The 20408-nt window shown below is 48.7% G+C and overlaps 1 protein-coding gene across 1 annotated transcript in view; it reads right to left on the bottom strand.

Moving 5' to 3' along the window:
• IKZF4 (IKAROS family zinc finger 4) overlaps positions 1–19659 on the bottom strand; it is a 34889-nt gene extending 15230 nt beyond the window's left edge. The window contains exons 1-6 of the mRNA XM_077788711.1: positions 19624–19659; positions 15510–15563; positions 11904–12014; positions 5889–5987; positions 2590–2886; positions 260–427 (exon numbers count right to left, since the gene is read on the bottom strand). Coding sequence (XP_077644837.1) covers positions 260–427; positions 2590–2886; positions 5889–5987; positions 11904–12014; positions 15510–15549 — 715 coding nt within the window. The 5' untranslated portion in view covers positions 15550–15563; positions 19624–19659. The remainder of the gene's footprint in view (positions 1–259; positions 428–2589; positions 2887–5888; positions 5988–11903; positions 12015–15509; positions 15564–19623) is intronic.
• Between the last annotated feature and the right edge of the window lie 749 nt (positions 19660–20408).

The following is a 20408-nucleotide window of genomic DNA, read 5'->3' as shown; positions in this document are numbered from 1 at the left end:
ACCCCAACAAATTCCCTTTCCAACCCAACAAATTCCCTTTTCCCCCCAAAAAATTCCCTTTTCCACCCAACAAATTCCCTTTTCCACCCAACAAATTCCCTTTTCCCACCCAACAAATTCCCTTTCCCACCCAACAAATTCCCTTTCCCCCCCAACAAATTCCCTTTCCACCCAACAAATTCCCTTTCCCACCCCAACGGCTTCTCTGGGCCGTTTTCCCGCCGTTATTCCCGAGCTCCGGGAATTCCGGGCTTCCCACCGGAATGGGTGCGCAGGTGGCCGCTGAGGGCGTCGCGGCGCCGGCAGGCGTAGGAGCAGAAGGGACACTTGAAGGGCTTCTCCCCCGAGTGCAGCTTGATGTGGCGCAGCAGGTTCCCCTTCTGCGTGAAGGACGCGCCGCACTGCTGGCACTGGAAGGGCCGTTCTCCTGGAAAACAGTCCCGGAATTCCTGAAATTCCCGAAATTCCAATGGAAACGGGTCCCGAAAAACACAAATACCAATCATGGGAAAAGCCAAAATCCCAAAGAACCCTGACCCTGATCCCGACCCTGATCCTGAGCCTGCACTGCTGGCACTGGAAGGGCCGTTCTCCTGGAAAACAGTCCCAAAATTCCCGAAATTCCCGAAATTCCAATGGGAACGGGTCCAAAGAACACAAATACCAATCGTGGGAAACGCCAAAATCCCAATGGGAATGGATCCCAAAGAACCCTGATCCTGACCCTGATCCCGACCCTGATCCTGAGCCTGCACTGCTGGCACTGGAAGGGCCGTTCTCCTGGAAAACATTCCCGGAATTCCCAAAATTCCCGAAATTCCCATGGGAACGGGTCCCGAAAAACACAAATACCCATCCTGAGAAATGCCAAAATCCCAAAGAACCCTGACCCTGAATCTGAGCCTGATCCTGATCCTGATCCCGACCCTGCACTGCTGGCACTGGAAGGGCCGTTCTCCTGGAAAACAGTCCCAAAATTCCCAAATTCCCAAAATTACAATGGGAACGGGTCCAAAGAACACAATTCCTCATCATGAGATCCATCAGAAACCCCAAAATCCCAAAGAACCCTGACCCTGATCCCGACCCTGATCCTGACCCTGATCCTGAGCCTGACCCTGATCCTGATCCCGACCCTGCACTGCTGGCACTGGAAGGGCCGTTCTCCTGGAAAACAGTCCCAAAATTCCCGAAATTCCAATGGAAACGGGTCCCGAAAAACACAAATACCCATCCTGAGAAATGCCAAAATCCCAATGGGAATGGATCCCAAAGAACCCTGACCCTGATCCTGACCCTGATCCCGACCCTGATCCTGAGCCTGATCCTGACCCTGCACTGCTGGCACTGGAAGGGCCGTTCTCCTGGAAAACAGTCCCAAAATTCCCGAAATTCCAATGGAAACGGGTCCCGAAAAACAAAAATACCCATCCTGAGAAATGCCAAAATCCCAATGGGAATGGATCCCAAAGAACCCTGACCCTGATCCTGAGCCTGATCCTGATCCTGATCCCGACCCTGATCCTGAGCCCGCACTGCTGGCACTGGAAGGGCCGTTCTCCTGGAAAACAGTCCTGGAATTCCTGAAATTCCCAAAATTCCCATGGGAACGGAGCCCGAAAACCACAAATACCAATCATGGGAAACGCCAAAATCCCAAAATTCCCATGGGAATGGATCTCAAATAATCCCAATTCTAACCTAAACCAGCACTGCTGGCACTGGAACGTCCGTTCTGGAAAACATTCCCGAAATTCCCAAAATTCCCATGGAAATGGGTCCCAAAACCCACAACTACCAATCCTGGAAACACCAAAATCCCAATGGGAATTCCAGAATTCCAAGGGGTTTTTTTCCCATTTTATCCCCGGTTTTAATCTGTTTTACCCCCGTTTTTTCCCCATTTTTGCTCCATTTTCTCTCATTTTTGCTCCGTTTTTCCCCGTTTTTTCACCGTTTTTCCCCATTTTTTCCCGTTTTTCCCCATTTTTCCCCATTTTTCCCATTTTTCCCATTTTTCCCCTCACCGGTGTGGCTGCGCTTGTGCACCATCAGCACGTTGGGGCTGATGCCGCCCATCCCACACTCCAGAATTCCCCTTTTCCCCATTTTTGCTCCGTTTTCTCTCATTTTTTCACCGTTTTTCCCCATTTTTTCCCCATTTTTCCCATTTTTTCCCGTTTTTCCCCATCTCCTCACCGGTGTGGCTGCGCTTGTGCACCATCAGCACGTTGGGGCCGATGCCGCCCATCCCTCACTTGGGAATTCCCTTTTTCCCCATTTTTGCTCCGTTTTTCCCCATTTTTGCTCCATTTTCTCTCATTTTTTCACCGTTTTTCCCCATTTTTTTGCCGTTTTTCCCCATTTTTCCCCATTTTTCCCCATTTTTTCCCATTTTTCCCCATCTCCTCACCGGTGTGGCTGCGCTTGTGCACCATCAGCACGTTGGGGCCGATGCCGCCCATCCCACACTCCGGAATTCCCTTTTTTCCCATTTTTTCTCCGTTTTTCCCCATTTTTTCACCGTTTTTCCCCATTTTTTCCCCATTTTTCCCCATTTTTCCCCATTTTTCCCATTTTTCCCCTCACCGGTGTGGCTGCGCTTGTGCACCATCAGCACGTTGGGGCCGATGCACACCATGCCGCAGACGTCGCATTTGAGTTTCCCGTTGGGCAGGCGGATCCCGCCCGGCGAGGTCGGCTCCGGGAATTGCTCCGGGAATTGTTCCTGGAATTGCTCCGGGAATTGCTCTGGGAATTGCTCCGGGAATTGCTCCGGGAAGGGCTCCGGCAGGGAATCCTCGGGAAGCGCCTCCCGCTCGTCCTGCGCCAGCGCCCGGCCCGGCGACTCCTCGTCCGACGACATCTCCACCTTGATGGAGGTGGCTGCGGATCCCCGGGGAACGGCGTCAGCGGGCGGGAAAACGGGAAAACGGGAAAAACGGGATTGGGAAAATGGGAAAATGGGATTGGGAGAGGGGGAAAATGGGAAAAACGGGAAAAACGGGGTCGGGAAAACGGGAAAATGGGATTGGGAGATCGGGAAAATGGGAAAATGGGGAAAACGGGGTCGGGAAAACGGGAAAATGGGATTGGGAGAGGGGGAAAATGGGAAAATGGGGGAAACGGGGTCGGGAAAACGGGAAAATGGGATTGGGAAATCGGGAAAATGGGATTGGGAAATCGGGAAAATGGGAAAAACGGGGTCGGGAAATCGGGAAAACGGGATTGGGAGGGGGGAAAATGGGATTGGGAGAGGGGAAAACAGGGAAACAGGGTCGGGAAATCGGGAAAATGGGGAAAATGGGATCGGGAAATCGGGAAAATGGGATCGGGAAATCGGGAAAATGGGGAAACGGGATTGGGAAATCGGGAAAATGGGAAAATGGGGAAAATGGGATAGGAAAATTGGGAAAATGGGAAAATGGGGAAATGGGATCGGGAAAAATGGGAAAATGGGATCAGGAAATTGGGAAAATGGGGAAAATGGGACCAGGAAATCGGGAAAATGGGGAAATGGGATCGGGAAATTGGGAAAATGGGATCGGGAGGAGGGAAATCAGGAAAATGGGATCAGGAGAGGGGGAAAATGGGAAAATGGGATCGGGAAATCGGGAAAATGGGGAAATGGGATCGGGAAAAATGGGAAAATGGGATTGGGAAATCGGGAAAATGGGGAAATGGGATCGGGAAAAATGGGAAAATGGGATTGGGAAATCAGGAAAATGGGATCGGGAGACGGGGAAAACCGGGAAAAATGGGAAATGGGATCAGGAAATTGGGAAAATGGGGAAAATGGGATAGGGAAATCAGGAAAATGGGGAAATGGGATCAGGAAATCGGGAAAATGGGAAAATGGGATCGGGAGGGGGGAAAACAGGAATGGGAGAGGGGAAAATGGGATTGGGAAATCGGGAAAATGGGAAAATGGGGAAAATGGGATCGGGAAATCGGGAAAATGGGATCGGGAGAGGGGAAATCAGGAAAAATGGGGAAAAATGGGGAAAAAAAATGGGGAAAAATGGGATCAGGAGAGGTGGAAAATGGGGGAAAATGGGATTGGGAGAGGGGAAAATGGGATTGGGAGAGGGGAAATCGGGAAAAATGGGAAAAAATGGGACTGGGAGACGGGAAAATGGGGAAAAATGGGGAAAAATGGGATTGGGAGAGGGAAAAATGGGGAAAAATGGGGAAAAATGGGGAAAAATGGGGAAAAATGGGGAAAAATGGGGAAAAATGGGGAAAAATGGGGAAAAATGGGATTGGGAGAGGGGGAAAATGGGGAAAATGGGGAAAAATGGGGGAGAGAGAAGAAAAATGGGGAAAAATGGGGAAAAATGGGGAAAAATGGGGAAAAATGGGGAAAAATGGGATTGGGAGAGGGGAAATTCTGGGATGGGGAGAGGGAAAAATGGGATCAGGAGAGGGAAAATGTGGAAAAATGGGATGGGGAAAAGGATTTGGGAAAAGGAACCAGGGAAGGGAATCCGGGAAGGGATTTGGGGATTTGGGATTTTGGGATTTGGGGATTTGGGAATCAGGGCTGGGATTTGGGGAGGGATTTTGGGATTTGGGATTTGGGGATTTGGGATTTGGGGATTTGGGAATATTCTGAGGATGTTTAGGGAATATTTTGGGAATATTTCAGAGCTGGTTTTGGGATATTTGGGGAATTTTTTGGGAACGTTATGGGGGGATGTTCTGAGACTATTTGGGGAATATTCTGGGAATATTTCAGGGATATTTTGATAATATTTCGGGGATATTTTGGGAATATTTAGGGGATATTCTGGGAATATTCTGGGAATCCTTTGGCAGTATTCCAGGGCTGTTTTGGGAATATTTTGGGAGATTCTGGGAGTATTTTGGGGATCTTGTGGGAATATTCTGGGAATATTTTGGGAATATTCTGGGGATATTTTTGGAGCTGTTCTGGGGACATTTTGGGAATGTTTAGGGGCTGTCCCGGGAATATTTTGGGAATATTTTGGGAATATTTTGGGGATGTTTTGGGAATGTTTAGGGGCTGTCCCAGGAATATTTTGGGAATATTGTGGGAATATTTTGGGGATGTTTTGGGAATGTTTAGGGGCTGTCCCAGGAATATTTTGGGAATATTTTGGGAATATTGTGAGGATGTTTTGGGAATGTTTAGGGGCTGTCCCGGGAATATTTTGGGAATCTTTTAGGAATATTGTGGGGATGTTTTGGGAATGTTTAGGGGCTGTCCCAGGAATATTTTGGGAATCTTTTGGGGATGTTTTGGGAATGTTTAGGGGCTGTCCCGGGAATCTTTTGGGAATATTTTGGGAATATTGTGGGGACGTTTTGGGAATGTTTAGGGGCTGTCCCAGGAATCTTTTGGGAATATTGTGGGAATATTGTGGGGATGTTTTGGGAATGTTTAGGGGCTGTCCCAGGAATCTTTTGGGAATATTTTGGGGACATTTTGGGAATGTTTAGGGCCTATCCCAGGAATCTTTTGGGAATATTGTGGGGATGTTTTGGGAATGTTTAGGGCCTATCCCAGGAATCTTTTGGGAATATTTTGGGAATCTTTTAGGAATATTGTGGGGATGTTTTGGGAATGTTTAGGGGCTGTCCCAGGAATATTTTGGGAATATTTTGGGAATCTTTTAGGAATATTGTGGGGATGTTTTGGGAATGTTTAGGGGCTATCCCAGGAATATTTTGGGAATATTGTGAGGATGTTTTGGGAATGTTTAGGGGCTGTCCCAGGAATATTTTGGGAATCTTTTGGGGATGTTTTGGGAATGTTTAGGGGCTGTCCCGGGAATCTTTTGGGAATATTTTGGGAATCTTTTGGGAATCTTTTGGGAATGTTTAGGGCCTATCCCAGGAATCTTTGGGAATTCTGGGCCACTCACCGGGCGAGCGCGGGGACGAGCGGGGGCTGGGGGGGCTCCGGGCCGCCCCTCCCCCCACGGCCGAGCGGAATTCCTGCTCCAGAGGGGAATCCCCCCGGCCTGGAAAAACACGGAAAATCATGGGAAAAACGGGGAAAACAACGGGAAAAATCATGGGAAAAATGGGGGAAAAAGGGGAAAAATAACAGGAAAAATAATGGGAAAAATGGGGAAACAAGGGGAAAAATAATGGGAGAAACGGGGGAAACAATGGGAAAAATCATGGGAAAAATGGGGGAAAAAAGGGGAAAAATAACAGGAAAAATAATGGGAAAAATGGGGAAACAACGGGAAAAATAATGGGAAAAACGGGGGAAAAATGGGAAAAATAATGGGAGAAACGGGGAAAACAAGGGGAAAAATAATGGGAAAAATAACGGGAAAAATAATGGGAAAAATGGGGGAAACAACGGGAAAAATAACAGGAAAAATAATAGGGAAAATGGGGGGAAAAATAACGGGAAAAATAATGGGAAAAACAAGGAAAACAACAGGAAAAATAACAGGAAAAACGGGAAACATAATGGGAAAAATAATGGGAAAAATGGGGGAAAACAAGGGGAAAAATAATGGGGAAAATAATGGGAAAAATAACAGGAAAAATGGGAAAAATAGAGGGAAAAAATAATGGGAAAAATAACGGGAAAAATAACAAAAAAATGGGAAAAATGGGGAAAATGGGAAAAATTGGAAAAAAACCCAGGAAAAATAATGGGAAAATGGGGAAAAAAAACAGGAAAAAGGGAAAAAATGGGAAAATGGGAAAATTTGGAAAAATAATGGTAAAAATAACAGGAAAAATAACAGGAAAAATGGGAAAGAATTGGACAAACCAGGAAAAATGGGGAAAAAATGGGAAAAAAGGGAAAAACGGGTAAAATTGGAAAAGGGAAAAATAACAGGAAAATGGGAAAAATCATGTGAAAAATGGGGAAAATGGGAAACACGGGAATAGGATGGATCCAGGAATTCCCAAAATTCCCAAAACCCTCACCTGGATTTGGGAATTCTGGGAATTCCCGATCCCAAATTCTCACCTGGACCTGGGAATTCCAGGAATTCCCAATCCCAAAATCTCCCCCGGATTTGGGAATTCTGGGAATTCCCAATCCCAAATCTCACCCAGATTTGGGAATTCTGGGAATTCCCAATCCCAAATCTCCCCCTGGATTTGGGAATTTCCCCCATTCCCAATCCCAAAATCTCCCCCGGATTTGGGAATTCTGGGAATTCCCAATCCCAAATCTCCCCCTGGATTTGGGAATTTTCCCCATCCCAATTCCCCAATTCCCCCCCAGGTCCCTTTCCCAGGATCTGGAATTCCCAAATTTCCTCCCCAATCCCAAATCTCCCCCATCCAATCCCAAATTTCCTTTCCTCCATCCCAAATTTCCGATCCCAGATTTTCTCCCCAGTTCCAGATTTTCCGCCCCAAATCCCAAATTCCCTCCCCATCCCAAATTCTGATCCCAATTCCCAAATTTCCTCCCCCAAATCCCAAATTTCCTCCCCCAAATCCCCTCCATCCCCAAATTTCCTTTCCCCCATCCCAAATTTCCAATCCCAGATTTTCTCCCCAGTTCCAGATTTTCCCCCCAATTCCCAAATTCTGATCCCAAATCCCCCAAATCCCAAATTTCCCCCCCCAAAATCCCAAATTTCCCCCCCAAAATCCCTCCCCATCCCAAATTCTGATCCCAAATCCCAAATTTCCCCCCCCCCCGCAATTCCCAAATTTCCTCCCCCAAATCCCCTCCATCCCCAAATTCCCTTTCCCCAATCCCAAATTCCCTCCCCATCCCAAATTCTGATCCCAAATCCCAAATTTCCCCCCCTCAATTCCCAAATTTCCCCCCCCAATTCCCAAATTTCCTCCCCCAAATCCCCTCCATCCCCAAATTCCCTTTCCCCAATCCCAAATTCCCTCCCCATCCCAAATTCTGATCCCAAATCCCCCAAAATCCCCAAATTTCCCCTCCAAAATCCCAAAATTTCCCTCCCAAATCCCCTCCCCCTCCCCTCCCCCTCCTTCCGTGGGAACAGCCGGAATTTTTTGGGGCTGGAAAATTCCCCCTGGAGCAGCTGGGAATGAGATTTCCAAAAGTTTTTTTGGGTTTTTTTTTTTTTCCGGCCCAGCTGGAATTTTTTTACCGTTTGCCAAAAAAAAAAAACCCAAAAAAAACTCCCGGGAAAATCTCCCGAGGGGGGGAGGGCTTGGAAAATTCCCAAATTCCCGGGAAAAGCCTGGGAAAGGCCGGGAGGAGCCGTTCCCATCCCGGGGAATGTTGGGAATGTCGAGGCCGGGCTGGGGGAAGGGAGAGGGGAGCCGGGGCTGGAAAATCCGGATATTCCAGGGGAGAATCCCGGGAAAAATTGGGATTTCTCAGGTTCCACAATTCCCAAATTCTCTCTGAGTTATCCCTGAATATCCCCAAATCCCCCTCCTGAATTCCCTTTTTTTTTCCTCTCCTGAATTCCCATTTTTTCCTCTCCAGCATCCCCAAATCCCCCTCCTGAATTCCCTCTCCTGAATTCCCAAATTTTCCCTCTCCAGGACCCTTAAAGTGACATCCAAAATTCCCAAATTTCCCTCTCCAGGATCCTTAAAGTCCCAACCAGAATTCCCAAATTTTCCCTCTCCAGGACCCTTAAAGTGACATCCAGAATTCCCAAATTTCCCTCTCCAGGACCCTTAAAGTGACATCCAGAATTCCCAAATTTCCCTCTCCAGGACCCTTAAAGTGACATCCAAAATTCCCAAATTTTCCTCTCCAGGACCCTTAAAGTGACATCCAAAATTCCCAAATTTCCCTCTCCAGGACCCTTAAAGTCCCAACCAGAATTCCCAAATTTCTCCTCTCCAGAATTATTCCTAAATATCCCCAAATCCCCCTCCTGAATTCCCAGATTTTCCACTCCAGCATCCCCAAATTTCTCCTCCAAAATTCCCAAATTTCCCTCTCCAGCATCCCCAAATTTCTCCTCCAAAATTCCCAAATTTCCCTCTCCAGCATCCCTAAATCCCCCTCCAAAATTCCCAAATTTTCCTCTCCAGGACCCTTAAAGTCCCATCCAGAATTCCCAAATTTCTCCTCTCCAGAATTATCCCTGAATATCCCCAAATCCCCCTCCTGAATTCCCAAAATTTCCCTCTCCAGGATCCTTAAAGTGACATCCAAAATTCCCAAATTTTTCCTCTCCAAAATTCCCAAATTTCTCCTCTCCAGGACCCTCAAATCCCTTTCAGGATTCCCAAATTTTTCCTGTCCAGCATCCCCAAATCCCCCTCCAAAATTCCCAAAATTTCCCTCTCCAGGGTCCTTAAATTCCCCTCCAAAATTCCCAAATTTTTCCTCTCCAGGGTCCCTAAAATCCCCCTCCAAAATTCCCAAATTCCCTCTCCTGCATCCCTAAATTCCCCTTCAGGATTCCCAAATTTCCTCTCCAGAATTCCCAAATTTCCCCTCCAGAATTCCCAAATTTCCCTCTGGAGCTGGATCTGACTCCTCTATCCTGGGAAGGGAATTCCAGGATCCCAAATCCCATCTCTGCTTATTCCAGAGGCAAATCCCAAATCCCAAAAACCCCCAAAATTCCCAAAAATCCTCCAGGGCCAAATTTTGGGATGATCCCGGAGCCTCTTCCCGACCCCTCCCGGCTCAGATCCGACCCCGAAGGGATTTTCCCATGGAAAAGGAAATTCCAGAGTCCCAAAATCCCAAATCCCAAATCCCAAAAACCCCCAAAATTCCCAAAATTCCCAGATTGACCTTTGGGAATCTCCTGGAGCCTCATCCCGCTCCCCAAATCCCCAAATCCCCAAATCCCCAAATCCCCAAATCCCCAAATCCCCAAATCCCCAAATCCCAGAGGCTCCGGAATCTCCGGCTCCTCCCAAATCCCAAAAACCCCCAAAATCCCAAATCCCCAAAAATCCCAAATTCCCAGAAACCCCAAAAACCCCAAAAATCCCAAAATTCCCAAAAATCCCCCAGTGCCAAATTTTGGGATGATCCCGGAGCCTCTTCCCGACCCCTCCCGGCTCAGATCCGACCCCGAAGGGATTTTCCCATGGAAAAGGAAATTCCAGAGTCCCAAAATCCCAAATCCCAAACCCCAAAATTCCCAAAAAAACCCCAAAATTCCCAAATTCCCGGCCCGACCTCTGGGAATCTCCTGGAGCCTCATCCCGGCGCCGCTCGCTGCCCCAAATCCCCAAATCCCGGAGGAGCTCCGGGAATCTCCGGCTCCTCCCAAATCCCAAAAAAACCGAAAAAATTCCCAAAAATCCGCCCGGATCCCGCCCAGGGGCGGCGCCGCAGCGTTCCCGCTTTTCTTCCTCCTCCTCCCGGAATTCCAGCCGGGAATTCCGCGAATCCCACGCGAGGTTTGAGCCCAAAAATGAACAGCGGGGGGTTTGTGAGGAGGATTTTGGGGTTTTGGGGGATTTTTGGGGGTTTTTAAAGGAGTTTTTTTGGGTTTTTTGGGATTTTCTGGGATTTTTGGGGGGTTTTAAAGGAGGTTTTTGGGGGTTTTGGGGTTTTTGGGGGTTTTTAAAGGAGTTTTTTGGGGGTTTTTGGGGATTTTTTTGGGATTTTTTGGATTTTGGGGGATTTTTAAGGGAGTATTTTGGGGGGTTTTGGGGGGTTTTTAAAGGAGATTTTTGGGGTTTTTAAAAGGAGTTTTTTGGGGGGTTTTGGGATTTTTGGGGGTTTTTAAAGGGAGTTTTTTGGGGGGTTTTGGGATTTTTGGGGGTTTTTAAAGGAGGTTTTTGGGGGTTTTGGGGTTTTTTGGGATTTTTTTGGGATTTTGGGGTTTTTTTAAGGAGTTTTTTGGGGTTTTGGGGGATTTTTGGGGGTTTTTAAAGGAGTTTTTTGGGGGGTTTGGGGGATTTTGGGGGTTTTTAAAGGAGTTTTTTGGGGGTTTTGGGGTTTTTTGGAATTTTTGGGGTTTTTTTAAGGGGTTTTTTGGGATTTTTTTTTTATTTTTGGGGGTTTTTAAAGGAGTTTTTTGGGGTTTTTTGCGGTTTTTTGGGGGGTTTTTGGGATTTTTGGGGGGGTTTGGGATTTTTTGGGATTTTTTGGGGTTTTTTAAGGAGTTTTTTGGGGGTTTTTTGGGATTTTTGGGGATTTTTTAAGGAGTTTTTTGGGGCTTTTGGGGTTTTTTGGGATTTTTTGGAATTTTGAGGGGTTTTAAGGAGTTTTTTGGGGGGTTTGGGGGATTTTTCCGGATTTTTTGGGGTTTTTTTTGGGGGGTTTTATTGAGATTTTGGGGGTTTTTTTGGGGGATTTTTCACGGGATTTTTTTTTTATTTTTGAGGGATTTTTTGGGGATTTTTTGCAATTTTTTCAGATTTTTGGGAGGATTTTTGGCATTTTTCGGGGATTTTTGGGGAGAATTTTTGGGGGGGGGGGGGGTTGGATTTTTTTGGCAATTTTTTCAGGATATTTTGGGGATTTTTTGGGAATTATTTTCAGGATATTTGGGGGTTTTTTTTCCAGGATTTTTTGCCATTTTTTCAGGATTTTTTGGCATTTTTGGGGATTTTTTTGCGATTTTTTCAGGGGGTTTTTTTACGATTTTTTTGGGATTTTTTTTTTTCTTCGGGATTTTTTTGGGAATTCTTTGGGATTGATTTTTCCCAGTTTTTTTTTGGGAATCCGTACCTTGCTGGGGCGGAAATCCCGCGGATCCCTGGATGGGAATTCCAGGGAAGCAGCGTGGAAGGAAATTTTTGGGAATGTTTGTGTTACTTTTATTGGAATTTTTGGGAGGATTTTTTGGAATTTTTAAGGATTTTTTTCAGCATATTTTGGGGGTTTTTTTCCGGGATTTATTTTCATTTTTTCAGGATTTTTTTGGCATTTTCTGCGATTTTTTTGCGATTTTTCCCGGGTTTTTTTTGCGATTTTTTGGGGGATTTTTTTGGGAATCCTTTGGGATCGATTTTTCCCAGTTTTTTTTGGGAATCCGTACCTTGCTGGGGCGGAAATCCCGCGGATCCCTGGATGGGAATTCCCGGGAAGCAGCGCGGGATTCCCGCGGGGCGCGGGGCGGCGCCGCTCACCTTCCACGGGGAGCAAATCCCTAAAAAATTCCGGGAAAAAAAACCGGGAAAATCCCGTCAGAAATGTGGGAAAGGCGGGAGGGAGCCGGGATTTGGGGGAATTCCAGGATTTTAGGGGAAATTCCAGCGTTTTTCAGGGAAAAAAGGGGAATTTTTCCAGGCAGGGAGTGGAAATTCCATCGGGAATGGGAGGGGAGGAGGGGTGGGAATGTGGGAATTCAGGAATTTGGGAATGTGGGAGGGAGGAATTCCAAGGTTTTAGTGGGATTCCGGGAATTTTCGTGGGATGGGGGGTGGGGATTGGAGCATCCCAAAAATCAGGGAGTGGAAATTCCATCGGGAATGGGAGGGGAGGAGGGATGGGAATTCGGGAATGTGGGAATTCGGGAATTCGGGAATGTGGGAATTCGGGAATTCGGGAATGTGGGAATTCGGGAATGTGGGCAGGGCGGCAGAGCAGGATCCCAAATTCCAGCGGGACCGGGGTGGGAAATGGGGAATTCCCAAAATTCCGGGAGCGGGAACGGAGCCGGGAATGTGGGGAGGGATTCGGGAATTAATTTGGGATTTGGGGAATTTGGGATTTGGGGAATTTGGGATGGATCCAGGGGCTCCCTCCCCCAGCAGGAATTCGGCTCCAGCCCCAATTTTTTGGGAATTTGGGAGGGATTTGGGGAATTTGGGATTTGGGATGGATCCAGGGAATCAGCAGGACCCGGGATGGATTCGGGGAATTTGGGATTTGGGACAGACCCAGGAAATTTGGGATGAATTTGGGGAATTTGGGATTTGGGGAATTTGGGATGGACCCAGGGCTTCCCTCCCCCAGCAGGAATTTTCCTCCACCCCCATTTTTTCGGGAATTCGGGATGGATCCAGGGGAATTTGGGATTTGGGATGGACCCAGGGGCTCCCTCCCCCCATTTTTTCGGGAATTTGGGATGGATTTAGGGAATTTGGGATGGATTTAGGGAATTTGGGATGGATTTAGGGAATTCGGGATGGACCCAGTGGCTCGGGATTTCCCTCCATCCCCCTTTTTCCCGTTTTTCCCGTTTTTTCCCCATTTTTCCCCATTTTTTCGGGATGCTCCTCCCGGAGGAGGCGGAAAATTCCCCTCCCCCAGCCCGCCCTGGGAACATTCCAAACTTCCCTGGGAACATTCCAAAGCTTCTCCCGGATGGAATTTTCCTGGATTTCATCCCCGCCCTCCCCTCCCTCCTGCCAGGAAGGAATTGGAGCCTTTCCCGCCCCTCCTGGAAATTCCAGCCGCGATCCAGGCGGGAATTTCCCACCCGCGGGCCCCAATTCCCGGCTTTTGTCCTTAATTCCCGGGTTTTGTCCTTAATTCCCGGTTTTTGTCCTCAATTCCCGGGTTTTGTCCTTAATTCCCGGTTTTTGTCCTCAATTCCCGGCTTTTGTCCACAATTCCCAGTTTTTTCTCCTCAATTCCCGGTTTTTGTCCTCAATTCCCGGTTTTTGTCCTCAATTCCCGGCTTTTGTCCACAATTCCCAGTTTTTTCTCCTCAATTCCCGGTTTTTGTCCTCAATTCCCGGTTTTTGTCCTCAATTCCCGGGTTTTGTCCACAATTCCCGGTTTTTTCTCCTTAATTCCCGGTTTTTGTCCTCAAGTCCCGGTTTTTTCTCCCCAATTCCCGGTTTTTTCTCCTCAATTCCCGGTTTTTGTCCCCAATTCCCGGTTTTTGTCCCCAATTCCCGGTTTTCCCTCCTGAATTCCCGGTTTTTTCTCCTCAATTCCCGGTTTTTCTCCTCAATTCCCGGTTTTTTCTCCTCAATTCCCGGTTTTTCTCCTCAATTCCCGGTTTTTCTCCCCAATTCCCGGCTTTTCTCCTCAATTCCCAGTTTTTTCTCCCCAATTCCCGGTTTTTTCTCCCCAATTCCCGGTTTTCCCTCCTGAATTCCCGGTTTTTCTCCCCAATTCCCGGTTTTTTCTCCTCAATTCCCGGTTTTCCCTCCTGAATTCCCGGTTTTTCTCCCCAATTCCCGGTTTTTGTCCACAATTCCCGGTTTTTTCTCCCCAATTCCCGGTTTTTTCTCCCCAATTCCCGGTTTTTTCTCCCCAATTCCCGGTTTTTCTCCTTAATTCCCGGTTTTTCTCCTTAATTCCCGGTTTTTCTCCTTAATTCCCGGTTTTTGTCCTTAATTCCCGGTTTTTTCTCCACAATTCCCGGTTTTCTCTCCCCAATTCCCGGTTTCCAACCCCCGAATTCCCATTTTTCCCCCCAAATTCCCATTTTTTCCCCCTCAATTCCTGGTTTTTCACCCTTAATTCCCAGTTTCCCCCCCAATTCCCGGCTTTTTTCCTCCCCAATTCCCAGTTTTTTGTCATTAATTCCTGGTTTTTTCTCCCCAAAACCCAATTTCCCCCCATTCCCAATTTTTCCCCCTAATTCCCATTTTTCCCACCCCAAATCCTGATTTTCTCCCCCTAATTCCCAATTTTTCCCCCTAATTCCCATTTTTCCCCTTTCATTCCCATTTTTCCACCCCGATTCCCAAATTTTTTCCCCTCAATTCCCGGATTTTCCCCCTTGGGAAAATTCCCTGGGGATTTTCCAGGAAAAGCTGGAAAAATTCTGGAATTTCTGCTGCAGCTGAGTGGGAATTGGGATAAATCCCAGAAAAATCGGGATTTTGGGGATGGAACGTCCAAAGTCCCTCGGGATTGCCTGGGATCCAAAAAAATGGGAATAAACTGGGAATAAACTGGGAAAAAATGGGGGAAAACTGGGAAAAAATTGGAAAAATGGGGAAAATTGGGGGGAAATTGGGGGAAATCCAGGAAAAATGGGGAAATTTCCAGGGAAAATCCCAGAAATTCCATGAAAAATGGAAGAAAATTGGGAAAATCCCAGAAATTTCAGGAAAAATGGGGGGAAATCCAGGAAAATCCAGGAAAGGTGGGGAAAATCCCAGAAATTCCAGGGAAAATGGGGAAAATCCAGGAAAAAATCCAGGAAAATAGATGGAAATCCCAGAAAATCCAGGAAAAATGGAGGGGGGGGAATGTCCAGGGAAAATCCCTGAAAATCCAGGGGAAATCCAGGGAAAATCCAGGAAAAAATGAGGGAAATCCAGGAAAATCCCAGAAAATGGGGAAATCCCAGAAACTCCGGGAAAACTTGAGGGAAATCCAGGAAAATTCATGAAAAATGTGGGGAAAATCCCAGAAACTCCAGGAAAAATGGGGGAAAATCCAGGAAAATCCCAGAAAATTGGGAAACTCACAGAAATTCCTGGAAAAATGGGAAAATCCAGGGAAAATGGGAGGGAAAATCCAGGCAAATCCCAGGAAAATTGACAGAAATCCCAGAAATTCCAGGAAAAAATAGGGGAAATTCCTGAAAAATGGGGGGAAATTCCAGGGGAAAATGGGGGGAAATTCCAGGGAAAATGGCAGAAATTCCAGGGAAAGCGGGGGGAAATTCAGGGAAATGCAGGAAAATCCCAGAAATTCCAGGGAAATCCCGGAAATTTGGGAATTCTGAGCTCACCGGTGATGTAGGAGCGAGCGCTGCACTCCTCGACGTCCATGGCCCCGGAACCGCCTGGAAGGGAACAGAAAATTCCTGGAAATTCCTTGGAAAATCCCAAAAAAAACCCCCGAGGATCCCAGGAAATCCAAGAGCTGGGAAATTCCTCAGGAAATCCCGAAAATCCCTCGGGATCCGGGGAAAATCCCTCAGAATCCCGGGAAATCCCTCGGGAAATCCCAAAAAATTCCTCAAGATCCGGGAAATTCCCTCAGGATCCAGAAAAATCCTTCAGAATCCAGAAATTTCCTTAGGAAATCCCCAAAAAATCCCTCAGGAAATCCCAGAAAATTCCTCAAAATCCCGGAAATTCCTGAGGAACTCCTGGAAAACGCCTCAAAATCCCGGAAATTCCGTGGGAAATCCCAAAAAAATTCCTCAGGATCCCAGAAAATTCCATGGGAAATCCTGGACAATTCCTTGGGAGATCTCTCAGGATCCTGGAAAATTCCTCAGGATTCGGGGATTTTTTCCAGGAAAAATCAGAATTCCTTCAATTCCTGGGCAGGAAAAATTGGGAATTCTCAGTTCCTGAGTAGGAAAAGTTGGAATTTTTCAATCCCAGTTGGTTAAAAACCGGGAAAAATCCAAATTCCTTCAATTCCTCCATCCCTGAGCTCATTCCTGGTTTTTTTGGGAGGTTTTTTTTTTTAGGAGAAAACTCCAAAAAAAGCAAATTCCCGGGAGAAATTCCCGGGAAAATCAGGCCAGGGACCCCTCGGGAATTTGGGAATTGGGGCAGCCCCGAATCCTTTTCCTCACCTGGGAAAATTCCAGGAAAAAAACCCAAAAATCCCTCGGGAAAAATTCCAATGAAACCGCCCCGGCTCCTCATCCCGAGGAATTCCGGGATCGGCTCCGGAAAATTCCCTCAAATCCATCCCAGGCTGCAAAATCCGGGAATTTCCCCAATTTTCCCAATTTTTTCCCACTTTTCCCCAATTTTTTCCTACTTTTTCCCAATTTTTTCCCAGATTTTCCCACTTTTTTCCCAGATTTTCCCACTTTTTTCCCAGATTTTCCCACTTTTTTCCCAGATTTTCCCACTTTTTTTCCCAGATTTTCCCACTTTTTTCCCCTCTCCCACCTTAAAATCCAGGGATTTTCCCACTTTTCCCACTTTTTTTCCCGGTTTCCAATTTTTTCTCAAAAATCCCCCAAAATCCCCCCAAAATATCCCAAAAATCCCCCAAAATGCCCAAAAAAAAAATCCAAAATCTCCCAAAAAAATCCCCCAAAAAATCCCCACAAAAAATCCCCCAAAACTCCCAAAGAAATCCCAAAAAAATCCCAAAATATCCCAAAAAATCCCCCCAAAAAAAACCCCAAAATCCGAAACTCCCCCAAAACCCCCCAAAAAAATCCCCAAAACTCCAAAAAATCCCAAAAATCCCCCCCAAAATATCTGGGATTTTTGGGATTCTGCTCCATCCTGGATTTATTTTGATTTTTTTGGGATAAATCCCAGGAAAAACAATTCCAGGATATTCCAAAATGAGGCTCCAGCTGCTTTTTCCAATTTATTTTCATTTTTTTTGGGATAAATCCCTGGGAAAACAATTCCAGGAATTTCTGGGATGAGGCTGCAGCTGCTTTTCCCGATTTATTTTTAATTATTTTTTCATTTTCATTCCAAACTGGAGCAGCTCCCTCGGGATGAGATCCCAAAAAAATCTCGGCGGCCTCAAATCCCGAAATTCCCGAGGGATCCGAGGTGGAAAAAGATCCCAAAAAATCCCCCAAAATTCCCAAAAATCCAAAAGGGGAAAAAACCTGAATTTTTTTTTTTTTTTGGGAGGGGAAATTTTGGGATTTGAGGGGAAATTTTGGTTAAAATTCCCCAAATTTTGCGTTATCCAAAAAAAATAAAAAATAAAAAATAAAAAATAAAAAAATCAGAGACCCCCAAAAATCGAGACCCCCTCCCCAAAAAAACCAGAGACCCCTAAAAGGGACAAGAGCCCCCCCAAAACCCAGCCTGAGACCCCCAAAAATCGAGACCCCCTCCCCAAAATCGAGACCCCCTCCCCAAAACCCAGCCTGAAACCCCCCCAAAATTCAGCCTGAGACCCCCAAAAAATGGAGACCCCCTCCCCAAATCCAGCCCTGAGACCCCCTAATCCAGCCTGAGACCCCCAAAAATCGAGACCCCCTCCCCAAAAAAACCAGAGACCCCCTAAAAGGGACAAGAGCCCCCCCAAAATCCAGCCTGAGACCCCCAAAAATCGAGACCCCCTCCCCAAAATCCAGCCTGAAACCCCCCCCAAAATTCAGCCTGAGACCCCCCCAAAAATCGAGACCCCCTCCCCAAATCCAGCCTGAGACCCCCAAAATCCAGCCTGAGACCATCAGGTAGGACCAGAGACCCCCCCCCAAATTCCAATCCCGCCAAAACCCCTGAGGGGACACGACCCCCCCCAAAAAATCGAGACCCCCCCCCAAATTGAGCCTTTAGACCTTCACAGAGACATGCCCCCCCCAAAAAAGGGGAGACCCTCCCCAAAATTCAGCCCCGAGACCCCCAGGTAGGGCCAGGGACCCCCCCCCCAAATTCTGAGCCCACCAAAACCCCTGAGGGGACACGACCCCCCCTCAGAGACCCCCCCCAAAATAACCAGACCTGAGGGGAGGGACACGACCCCCCTCAAAAAGAGGAGACCCTCCCCAAAATCCAGCCTGAGGCCGTCAGGTAGGGCCAGAGACCCCTCCCCAAATTCTGAGTCTGCCAAAATCCCTGAGGGGACACGACCCCCCTCAAATCCAGCCGAGACCCCCCCCCAAATCCAGCCCTGAGACCCTCAGGTAGGACCAGAGACCCCCCCCCAAATTCCGATCCCGCCAAAATCCCTGAGGGGACACGACCCCCCCCATAATAACCAGAGCCCCCCCCCAAAATCCAGCCCTGAGACCCTCAGGGGGACACGAGACCCCCCCCCAAATCCAACCCAGAGACCCTCAGGAAGAACCAGCGACCCCCCCCCAAAATCCAACCCTGAGACCCTCAGGTAGGACCAGAGACCCCCCCCCAAATTCCGATCCCGCCAAAATCCCTGAGGGGACACGACCCCCCTCAAATCCAGCCGAGACCCCCCCCAAAATCCGGACCTGAGGGGAGGGACACGACCCCCCCCAGAATAACCAGAGCCCCCCCCCCAAAATCCATCGCTGACCCCTCAGGGGGACACGACCCCCCCCAAATCCAGCCTGAGACCCTCAGGAAGAACCAGCGACCCCCCCCCAAATTCTGAGTCCGCCAAAATCCCTGAGGGGACACGACCCCCCTCAAATCCAGCAGAGACCCCCCCCCAAAATCCGGACCTGAGGGGAGGGACACGACCCCCCTCAAAAAGAGGAGACCCCCCCCCAAAATCCAGCCCTGAGACCCTCAGGGGACACGACCCCCCCCAAATCCAGCAGAGACCCTCAGGAAGAACCAGAGACCCCCCCCAAATCCAGCAGAGACCCCCCCCCAAAATCCAGCCCTGAGACCCTCAGGTAGGACCAGAGACCCCCCCCAAATTCTGAGTCCGCCAAAACCCCTGAGGGGACACGACCCCCCCCAAAATCCAGCCTGAGACCCCCCCCCAAAATCCAACCCTGAGACCCTCAGGAAGAACCAGCGACCCCCCCTCAAATCCAGCAGAGACCCCCCCCCAAAATCCGGACCTGAGGGGAGGGACACGACCCCCCCCAGAATAACCAGAGCCCCCCCCCCAAAATCCATCGCTGACCCCTCAGGGGGACACGACCCCCCCCAAATCCAACCCAGACCCCCCCCAAAATCCGGACCTGAGGGGAGGGACACGACCCCCCTCAAAAAGAGGAGACCACCCCCCAAAATCCGGACCTGAGACCCTCAGGGGGACACGACCCCCCCCAAATCCAACCCAGACCCCCCCCAAAATCCGGACCCACCAAGTTCAGCGTGAGACCGACCCCAAGAACCGAGACCCCCCCCCAAATGCAGCCCCGAGCCCCCCCAGTTCCGGTCCCGCACCCCCCGAGCCCCTCCGGGGTCTCCCCCCCCCCATTTACCCGGGACCCCCGGGCCGGGACCCGCCCCGCCCCCACTCACCGGCTCTGAGCCCCGGGGGGGTCCGGGGGGTCCCGGGGCCGGTTCGGGGGCGGCGGCGGCGGCTCCTGAGGAGGCCCCGGGCCCCCCCCAGCCCCCGCCACTTCCGGCACCGCCCCGCCACTTCCGGCACCGCCCCGCCACTTCCGGCGCCGCCCCCGCCACTTCCGGCGCCGCCCCCGGGCCTACAGGGCACGCCGAGAGCATCGAGCGGGGCAGGGCGGGGAGGGGAGCGCCGAGAGAGTCGATGGGGAGGGGGTGATTGATAACGGGATTGATAACGGGATCGATAACGGGATCGATAACGGGGATCGATAACGGGGATTGATAACGGGATCGATAACGGGGATTGATAGCGGGATTGATAGCGGGATCGATAACGGGATCGATAACGGGATCGATAATGGGGATCGATAACGGGATCGATAACGGGGATTGATAGCGGGATCGATAACGGGGATCGATAATGGGGATCGATAACGGGGATTGATAGCGGGATCGATAACGGGATCGATAACGGGGATTGATAAGGGGATTGATAACGGGGTCCGTAACGGGGATCAATAACGGGATCGATAACGGGATCTATAACGGGAATCGATAACGGGATTGATAGCGGGGATCGATAACGGGGATCGATAACGGGGATCGATAACAGGGATTGATAACGGAATGGATAAATGGCGGTTAATGACAGGATCAATAACGGGGATTGATTACGGGGATCGATAATGGGATCAATAACGGGGATTGATAACAGGGATTGATAACGGAATGGATAAATGGCG

This window comes from Lonchura striata, chromosome 27 (genome assembly GCF_046129695.1).
Source record: "Lonchura striata isolate bLonStr1 chromosome 27, bLonStr1.mat, whole genome shotgun sequence".
NCBI lineage: Eukaryota > Metazoa > Chordata > Aves > Passeriformes > Estrildidae > Lonchura > Lonchura striata.
Note: the sequence above shows the minus strand (reverse complement) of the source record. Positions and strands in the feature narration are given on the sequence as shown.